Source organism: Asterias rubens, unplaced genomic scaffold (genome assembly GCF_902459465.1).
Source record: "Asterias rubens unplaced genomic scaffold, eAstRub1.3, whole genome shotgun sequence".
NCBI classification, from domain to species: Eukaryota; Metazoa; Echinodermata; class Asteroidea; order Forcipulatida; family Asteriidae; genus Asterias; species Asterias rubens.
In genome coordinates this window covers 234,419-244,729 of record NW_022985696.1, presented here as the reverse complement: position 1 = coordinate 244,729, position 10,311 = coordinate 234,419, and the positions used below count along the sequence as shown (strand labels likewise).

Below are 10,311 nucleotides of genomic sequence, written 5' to 3'. Positions count from 1 at the left end.
AAATTGGGCCCTGCTGTCTTGAAGCCCAATTTCATGAAGCTGTTTAGCAGAAAATTAACCTTAGTAAATTTTTTGGTTGAGCAAAAAATTACCAGGGTACCAGTCACAACTATGGTAACTGCTTTTTTAAGGTGTTCATGCTGGCAACCTATTTTTGCTGAGCAAAAGTTTTTCGTGCTAAGCAAGATTTTGTGCTAGGCTTTACGAAATTGGGCCATTTTATGCTGCTGGTTTTATGAAAGTGGACCAAGGTATGAAAAAAAATTAATGTGCTAGTTCTTTCTCCCTTATAGACACGGACACTATTGGTAATTGTCAAAAGACCAGTCTTCCCACTTGCTGTATCTCAACATATGCATAAAATATCAAACCTGTGAAAATTTGAGCTCAGTTCGGGGTCGAAGTTGCGAGAAAAAACACCCTTGTCACACCGAGATGCTTGATTTCGAGACCTCAAGTTCTACATTATAAATCTGAGGTCTCTAAATCAAATTCGTGGAAAAATTACTTCTTTCTTGAAAACTACGTCACTTCAGAGCGAGCCGTTTCCAACAATGTTTTATACTACTAACCTCTCCCCATTACTCGTTACTAAGTAAAGTTTTATGCTAATAATTATTTTGAGTAACTACCAATAGTGTCCAGTGCCTTTAATTGCTTTAGTTCGCACAAAAATATTCTGATATAATGAGATCTTCTACTCCTTGCACAAAAAGGCGCATTTTTACCGTGAAAGTGTTTATTGAACAGGAATAGTGTTAGCAAATATTCATTAAGTTGCTTATATACAGAATTTTTCAAGGCATAAACCACCAGTTACCCGCCAAAAAGCAATACTAAATGTACATGTGCAGTTTAACACAAATCCGTATGTAATGTGACCAAACACAACAGATGAAACATCAAAATTTTAGCAAAATTCCTCAGATAACTTCATATATATATACATCCACAATGCTCAAAGGTTGCTAAAATTCAAAAGGGTGTATAATTTTGACCAAAATCCACAAACAAATGTTTTTCTTGGAAAATTAATGGATTTTTTTCCCACAATTAACTTTAGAGACGACTCTTGATAAATTAACTCCATATCACTTACTGATATACAATATTTACAACAGCTACTTCATAAACAAACTTCACAATAGACCCATTGTATATGATATTATGACTTCACACTCTCAACAAGGAGGCAGATCATTGGACAATAGCTGTTCTCTGTGCGTAAAAAGGTGCGTGTGACCTCAGCGTACCTGTAGCATTTCGCATTATGCAAGGGGGAGCTATTGATTTCTTACACAATACAGAACACACGTCCGAACAATGCGCGTAATTTTGGGAGTCGACTCTCTTTTGTGCATGTTTGATTTTGACACCCGAGATGAGTACACTGCACGTATTGCAAGGTCTACACATTAAATCTATCTGAATCATCAATGATTTCAGGCGGGGGGGGGGGGGGGGGGGGGGGGGGGGGGGGGGGGGGGGGCATTCTGGACCCAAACTTCTGGAAGTTCGGCTGAAGCATGGCTGTTTTTGGAAACATTTTTGATAAAAGAACTTAGTAAAAAAAAAAAATGAAAACAAAAAAGTTTGTTGAAATATCCATAGGTTTGTTGAAAATTTCACAAGATTGTTCAATGTTCACATTTGTTTTTACTTTCACAAGTTTGTGGAATTTTTTCAGTTTGTTGAAAAGTGTGTATTTTTTAGTGTGCAGAGGATGGCATTTTAATACATATATATAATTTACTCCACCAAAAAACAATGATTTAACTTTCCCTTTAAATTATGTAAATCTGGGAATCGTAAAAACAGGAACAAAGTCTAAACACTGATAATTGTTTTCCCTCAAACTCGGATAATGTAAATTCTTTTTAGAATATTTCTATCCTTCATCAAATACCACTTGTAAATTTACAGTACTTTGAAATGGATTTTTATAAAAGCAGAGTTATGCCACCTGAACAAAGAAATAAGGACATCTGAGAAATATATACACAATTGAGACCACAACCTTTGGAAAGGTCCTTGTCTCTGAAGACCGAATCTTAAGTGAAGATAATTTTAAGGATTTCAAACGGTTTTTCATTCGCATGATGTTTCTTATCGTGACTTCTCAACGTACTCTTTGCTCCGAACACTTTGCCACATTTTAAACACGAAAAAGCCTTGTCATCATTGTGAATACGCGCATGCTCACGTAGCGACGTGCCTCGCGTGAACGCCTTTCCACAGACCTTGCAGTTGTACGGTTTTAGCCCGGCGTGGCTTTTCTCGTGGCGTTTACAAGCGGTGCGCGAGGAGAACGCTCGCTCACAAAGGGCGCAGTTAAACGGCTTCTCACGAGTGTGGACTCGTTCGTGAATTATCAGCGACCTTTTCTCAGCGAAAACATTACCACAGACTTTGCATGCGAACATCAAGGGGTTGGTATGGACTCTTTCATGTACAGTAAGCGTTCGCTGCCTAGTGTATCCCCTGTTGCAAATCTTGCATACGAACGGGCGCTCTAGATTGTCGTAGCCTTTGGCTGGCTTACGATTGTAGTAGTTTCTTGTTCGAGCCTCAGCGGACGTATCGACAGGCTGGATATTGAAGGTCTTCAGGAGTTTTGGGACCTTGGGTCTTTCGCCAGGATGGTATTTGTTTAAGTGGCTTCTGAGACTGCTGCGTGCCGCAAAGGTTTTCTGACATGTGTCGCACGAGAATGCTTTCTCATCTGAGTGGACCCGCATGTGGTCATGCAGGGAGGTCTTCCGCGTGAATGCCTTGTTACAGACGTCGCAAGTGAAGGGTTTCAGGCCAGTGTGGCTGCGCTCGTGCCGGAGTAGAGGGTTCTTGGATGTGAATGCCTTGTTGCAAAGACCGCATACATATGGCTTCTCATTTGTGTGTGACCTAACGTGGATAATTAGACCGCGCTTCTCAGAGAATCCTTTGTTGCATATCGAGCACAAGAAGGGGTTTGTGTGAACACGCTCGTGACAGTTGAGAGAGCTCTTCTTAGCGAATGCTTTGTGGCAGTAGTTACAGAAGAAAGGTCGTCCGCCAGCATGCGTCTTCTTATGATCAATGAGATACCGCTTTCGTTTGAAAGATTTATTGCATAAGTGACAAAGATATGGTCTGTCATTAGAGTGACAAATCATATGAACTTTAAGGTTAGCTTTGCTCCCGAACTGTTTCTGGCAGACCTCGCAGAGCCACTGTGCATCTTCAGTCTGCCTGTACCGTTTCATTTTCTTGTGTCTGATTTTCTTAAGCCTCTTGGCTCTGTCCTTGTTATTCTTGTCCTTCTTGTGCTTGTGCTTCTTGTGCTTCATGATGGCATCCACCATCTGCTGGTCCATCAGCTGCGGCTGCTCGTGCATTTGCTGAGAATTCATGAAGTCGGCTAACCCGGTGAGGATCTCAACAGCAAGTGGAATTTCATGGGGGTCTTGCTGTATGTTCATGGAACCATCAGGTGCCGTTATAATATGGACGTACTGTGGATGGCCACCAGTGTTGGGGTCGTACGACTGCGACACCTGCTGGATGGATATAGACTCTGAACCTGAAAGAATCTCGACAGGGATACTGTTCCCGCTCGCATCCTGACCCATGACTTGAGAGGATTGGGTGATAACAACAGGCTGTTGGCCATAACCGTCAACATTTAGAGCTACCCCTGTTAAGTTAGTGTTCATTTCTTGAGGTTCATGCTGGACGCTCATTGTGGAATCTATGCCGGCCTCAGCAAGGGATACCTCTACTATATTTGGATCCATATGGTGCATGACCTGTTGTGCTTCCATGACCTGTTGTGCGTCCATGACCTGTTGTGCGTCCATGACCTGTTGTGCGTCCATGACCTGTTGTGCGTCCATGACCTGTTGGGCGTCCATGACCTGTTGGGCGTCCATGACCTGTTGGGCTTCCATGACCTGTTGGGCTTCCATGACCTGTTGGGCTTCCATGACCTGTTGGGCATCCATCTGGGAGGCATCAGTGTAGCTACTCACACCAAGAGGCACCTCTACCGTGCTTATGACTACATTTGAAGAGTCTATGTGAACATGATGGTCACCACTTAACATTGATTGGGTCTGGACTGGCATGCTGTCGACAGAGTGAACCTGACCAGAAAGGCTGACCATATGCTCATGCCCTTGCAGGCCTTCAAGTTGCTGCTCGTGCACTATGTAAGTTTCAACTGTGTTCCCATCCTCTTGGAGAATGTTGACTGCATGTTCTTGACCAGATATGCCATCCACTGACTGATGTTGAGCAGGATGATTCTCAACTGAAATGTCTTGATCATTGAGGCCTTCTACAGGAAGACTTTCATCTTCTGGTTGACCTTGTATGGGAAGGCTTTCAACGGACTCGCCTTGCATGGGAAGGCCTTCAACAGACTCGCCTTGCATGGGAAGGCCTTCAACAGACTCGCCTTGCATGGGAAGGCCTTCAACAGACTCGCCATGTACTTGGAAGCCTTCAACTGACTCGCCTTGTACTTGGAAGCCTTCACCTGACTCGCCTTGTACTGGGAAGCCTTCAACTGACTCGCCTTGTACTGGGAAGCCTTCAACTGACTCGCCTTGCATCGGAAGGCCTTCAGCTGACTCATCTTGTGTGGGAAGGTCATCAACTGAAATTTCTTGGTTGATTAAATCATCATTAGAGGGGTCTTGACCAGCCAGAGTCTCCACGGCTACTGACAAATCAATCCGGTTCTCGTCGTTGGTGACTTCTGTTTCTACCGTGCTTACCTCTATCATCTCACACTGAGCCATGGTAGACATTGACTCGTCATCCATACCTTCCATCATGATCTTAAATCTCTCTCTGAAACATAAAAGGAAAGAAAACGTCAAATTTGTGACTTGGAGGATCAGATCCAACTTGTAAGATTTCCAGATTTTTTTTTTTTTTTAGGTGATCAAACTGATTGCTCCCAGCTTGCTCTTTGCTCTTTCCATTTACTTTGCGAACTAACACAGTCGGCTATTTATGGGAGTCAAAAATTTAACTCCCAAAAATGGCTGACGGTGTTGACAATGTAAAAGGAAAACCACGCAATTTCGGGTGAAGCTTGTGTGGATCATTGTATTATACTTTTAAAATATCTTTCCAATCATAACAGTCGCAAACGCTTTTCAAAGACCAACTCGACAGATCAAGGCAACGTGTTCCTTTAAGTATTTGGTCACAAGTGTGAAGTTTTTCTTCCTATAGTTTTATTGAAACTTGAACAGGAAAGCTATCTCACCCTCTACCCCCACCCAGCCCGCCCCCCCCCCTTTCGATTTCTGATCTAGAGTTTTTTTATTGGTGGTACCCTGTGGGTCGTTTGGTTTAACCGGCAAAATCCCATCAAATTTAAAAGTTAAATCAACACTGAAGTACCAGTGCCTCAGAAAAACGACGTACAACCAGTTCATGCCGTGGTGTAAAATATATCACTTCACAGACTGGATGAGAGTGGCTTTAGATGCAACGAGTCCGTAATGTGGCTCAACTGGCTGTTTTGTGAAACTCTAAATTTTTGCTCTGCATGTCTGCCACTAAGTATCGTTTGAGGCTTTACATGGCGCTAATAATAGAAAGAAGTTGGGAGTTTGGTGTGAGTGTTGGCTCTGAAAAGAGTCAATGTGATCTCGACATTTCGAACAGGAGAATCTAAAGACAAGTATACTGTTCGAAACATCGAGACCACACTGGAAAAAAAAAGAAAAAACAATAACAACATTATTTTGTTCAACTTTATCTTTTAGGACACAATTGGCAATCCATCTGAAAATCGTGTAAACAAAAAAAGGAAATGTTACACTATTGGTAATTGTCAAAGACCAGTGTTCTCACTTTTGTCTTGGTGTATCTCAACATAATGCATAAATTAACAAACCTGAGAAAATTTGAGCCGAATTGGTCATCAGAGTTGGGAGAAAATGATGAAAGAAAAAAGACCCTTGTTGGACGAATTTGTTTGCTTTCAGATAGGAATAAAAGACTTCTAGCTAGAAGAATTGTATTATTTTAGTGAAAAATTAACTCTTATTCAAAATGTTTGCTACTCTAGAGGGAGCCGTTTCTCACAATGTTTTATACCATCAACAGCTCTCAAATGCCTGTTACCAAGTCAGTTTTTAAGTTAATATTTGTGTTGAGTAATTACCAAACGTGTACCTTCCCTTTAAGCATTAATGTTAAACATTCATTACAGTATAAACTGATTCAAAAATTATTGTAAAATGCATACCTTACGAGTGGGATCTCTCTGTTCACGTTTTATGAAGAATCGTCAAGCAAAATTCACTTTGAAGTGTCCACCTGAAAAACAATGAAGATTTAATTAATTTATTGTTTTTAGATTTAAAAGGGGTGTGTCACTGTAATATATAAACACTAGAGGGCGCTATTCTTCAAACCCTGGCAGAGCTGCGTCTTGAGTTAGTTGCGCCGTTGGGTGACCAGTTTTGTTTGGTCACATGGTTATGCCATTTTCCAGTCCAAATGCAGCACATAAAACCTTTAAGCACAGACAAATTTGGCTCACTAAATACTGCAGCCAACATTCCACAAAGTTAACATTTAATCAACAGGGCCCACTTTCATAGAGCTGCTTAGCACTAAAATTAGCTTAGCATGAAATTTATTCCTCGATTATAACAGGATTACCAACAAAATTTCCATTACAGAGCCTTGTACTGTAAGGACGAGTTACTCGTTTTACCTCCAGCATTTCAGGAAATCAGCTGCCGGTCCTGCTGGTCAGTCACTACATAAAAGTGGAGGGCAAAGTCAGTGTGCCCCTTTAAGCTTGGTGGCAAATAGACCGATCCACTAAGCTCCGCCCCATTGCGTGCGCGTATCTTGGCGCGTAGCAGAGTTGTGCAGAAATGCATTGGAGAGCCCCACGTGTTCTTGCTCACACGTGCGTCATAGAACCTACTGGGCCCAATTTCATAGCGCTGCTTAAAGATTCAGACACTATTGGTAATTTGGTAATTGTCAAAGACCAGTCTTCTCACTTGGTGTATCTCAACATATGCATAAAATAACAAACCTGTGGAAATTTGAGCTTGATTGGTCGTCGGAGTTGCGAGATAACTATGAAAGAAGAAAAAAACCTTGTCACACGAAGTTGTGTGCGTTCAGATGCTTGATTTCGAGACCTCAAATTCTAAACTTGAGGTCTCAAAATCAAATTCGTGGAAAATTACTTCATTCTCCCAAACTATGTCACTTCAGAAGGAGCCATTTGTCACAATGTTTTATACTATCAACCTCTCCCCATTACTCGTTACCAAGTAAGGTTTTATGCTAAAAATTATTTCAAGTAATTACCAATAGTGTCCACTGCCTTTAACGGTAAGCAAATTTGCGCGCTTACTGTAGCAGAAACATTTACTTAAGCCTTAGCGTATTTCACAAGTTAGCAGAAAAATTGGGCGGCCATATTGCGTGTTTACCGCGGATTTGCATTGTGTTGTCTTTTATTTTCGTGCGGTAAGCACCGGAAGGTTAGCATGCCTTTATGTGTGCTTACGGTTAGCAGCGCTATGAAATAGAAATTGCACAGTAAGCACAAAATCGGCCGCTAAGCAGCTCTATGAAATTGGGCCCAGGATCGGTCTGTTCTCTCAGTTATGAACCCGCTTGTCCCTATGGATCCTAGTCTTGGTTTCAAGCCCCTCCAGTTGTGTAGTCACACACGTAGTCACAAAAACCTAACTGCTCATGAAACCACTAAAACTACCCCCACTGATCGATTGCGCCAGAGTGCGCTCTTTCCCGTTTCGTGGCGATAGCCTTCACAGAACTGAAGCATCTCGAGTATAAAACTAAAAGAGCAAGGTTCACAATACTGGGTGCATTCGTTTAGCTTCCATGGGTCGACCCAGGTACGTTCACGTGCTATTTATAGACCTCTCTTTTGAAACGTCACAGCCCAAGTTTTTACCAACCCAGATTGGAAAGCTATGGAAACCCATAAAAGTGCAAATAAAGAAAAGATCACTATTTTTGGTAACAATGTAACCGAATTTGTTGATTTTGTTAAAAACAAAACAACTCATTATGAGAGGTATTTTATTAATTGAAAATTTGCAAAAAATGATGAATTTGGTTAAAACATCTGTTTATACGATCGAGTGTTTTACTAACATTCGACCGACCATGCCAACCAAGAAAGGTCTATGGATGCAGTCAAATCATTCAGTGACCTCCCTGTAATAAAACACACCATTATGCCCCCAAGTCCCATTCTAGTCTGTCGTCGCCGTTTTAAACAAAGATTGTTGAGCTTTTCATGTGTGGTTCATGTAGGCCTATAGCTTGGTTTTTTTTGTTGGCTTTCTATGTATGTGTGATGGGTGTGATCACGTTGCAACTGGAAGGAACTCTTCATCTATGCTTTAATATAGGCCCGCATATTAGAGTCAGTCCACAATTGCAATTTCGTATATATTTTTATTTCTTCAGAGCTTCTGCCTAGCCCCGTTTCTTGTGTTTTTTTTGGTGCGTTTTTTGTTTGGAGGGGGGGGGGGGTCTTTATCCTTGGGTTTTTACTGTAAGCAATAGATTGGTTGCTTTACTGTCTATTGTTTAAAATAAATACAAATTATTCTCTGCAATATCTTTCTTTGTCTTTGTTGTTATAGCTTTCAATTATAATATTCTATTTCTAGTTTTAATATATGTAACTAATGAATGTTTTTCAACAATTTCGCCGACCACCTTTGAAAAGGAGTTTTTCACCTTTAGTTACACTCTAGAGCGCCGTCGGCAGGAGGGTTACGTTATCGCAACTATCATCAACACATAACACAGAAACATTGTCAGTGGCAAAAATAATGGAACATTTTTATTTTCTGTATATTTACTAATATGACAAAAAAATGAAGAGGTATTATTAATAAATAAACGTCTTGAAGATTTTATGTTTCTGTATCAATCATCCGATTTATTTATAAAAAAAAAAAACATGGCAAAAAAAACCAGTAACACACTCACTAACACTTTTAACAGGATGATTAAAAAATAATGGAAAAAAAGTAAGCAAAACCAAAAAATAATAAAGAAAAACTGCACAAATTCATCCAAGGATTGAATAAATAATACCTATATTATGAAGCTCAACATCATGAACATGCTCAACAACTTACGCCGGCAAATAATGCCCCAAATCAAGCACACAAATCGCCACAAAATCGCACATTTTCATGCTTCTTACGCGCGATGTTTTGTGATGGGGTTGGGAGTACCATGGAGCATATAGAAACACACTCAAATATTTTAATAATCCAGATTCAAATTTGGAACTCAGTGAACGAGTTCGTCCACATTTCATTTTCGGCATGGCCTATCGCATTGAAATCGGCATTTTGTACACAACACAACGACAAGTCATCGTAACGTCCGTTTCCCACATTAACTTCCCAATTGCGAACACGACAAACAGCGCCTTCAAATTCAAAACGAATTCACGATCAAGGAAATGTGAAATTTAGCCCTCAATTTTTCACAAATAATCGCAAAGTGTGGCCTAAAACCACACTGACCATCGCTACCTCCGTCTTCCATAGGACGGGTGACTGTAAATGGATGGGACAAATAAATCTTAGAAGACTGGCACTCGGCGGTGAAAATACAGAGCAAAAAGCAAGTTTACCTTCCAAACTGGTCCCAGGAATCCAAAAAGGCTGCACAAACGTATGCCAGGTTAACGCTACGCATGCGCATACCACTGGTATCCTGCGTCATCCCTATAATGCGTGACGTCACTTGGTGGGGTGACCAGCGCGGAAAAAAAATACTTGCTGGTACCCCCTCATTTTTTAAAAAGAAGGGGGAAATTATTGTAATACGGCTTTGGATTTTGTTTATTAGGGCAGATTTAAGTCGAACTTTTGCGATGTGTTGAGGTTTTTTTTTGAAAGATTTGTTTTAAATCCATTATGGTTTTTAAGAAGCGTCCACGATGCAATGAATCGTCCACTCAGCATGCAGAGAATGAACAAAATCTACTGGGTCAAGTACGCGCTACTGAATAATTGCAAGAGGGCGCTCTATAACCTATTTTGTGCACTGTGAGCACTTAGAAAGTCCTTCGCCCTCTTCAAAACAAAATTGAACGTTTTTTACAACATTTTTTTTTTTTTTTTTTTTTTGGGGGGGGGAGGGGGCAGTTCATTCTTTTTGGTAATAATTCTTTTTAAGTCTGTTATAATATAGTTTTTAAATGTTTGAATGGAATTGCACCACCTTATCTGTCTAATAATGTTTCTTCTTCTTCTTCCGATAAGACTCATGCGGTCACGA

The 10,311-nt window shown here is 40.7% G+C and overlaps 1 protein-coding gene across 6 annotated transcripts; it reads right to left on the bottom strand.

Moving 5' to 3' along the window:
• Positions 1-1,955: 1,955 nt before the first annotated feature.
• LOC117305692 (zinc finger protein 846-like) lies at positions 1,956-9,702 on the bottom strand. 6 transcript variants are annotated; one of them, XM_033790556.1, is made up of 4 exons: positions 9,662-9,702; positions 6,248-6,318; positions 3,840-4,833; positions 1,956-3,803 (listed from the first exon to the last, which is right to left on the bottom strand). In XM_033790556.1, exons 3-4 carry the CDS (start codon positions 4,815-4,817, stop codon positions 2,052-2,054), a joined length of 2,730 nt encoding a protein of 909 aa, XP_033646447.1. In that variant the 5' UTR covers positions 4,818-4,833; positions 6,248-6,318; positions 9,662-9,702; the 3' UTR covers positions 1,956-2,051. The 6 variants fall into 6 exon arrangements, with proteins under 6 accessions (XP_033646447.1, XP_033646448.1, XP_033646446.1 ...); XM_033790557.1 differs by having other exon boundaries at positions 3,858-4,833; XM_033790555.1 differs by having other exon boundaries at positions 1,956-3,929; positions 3,966-4,833.
• Positions 9,703-10,311: the final 609 nt, after the last annotated feature.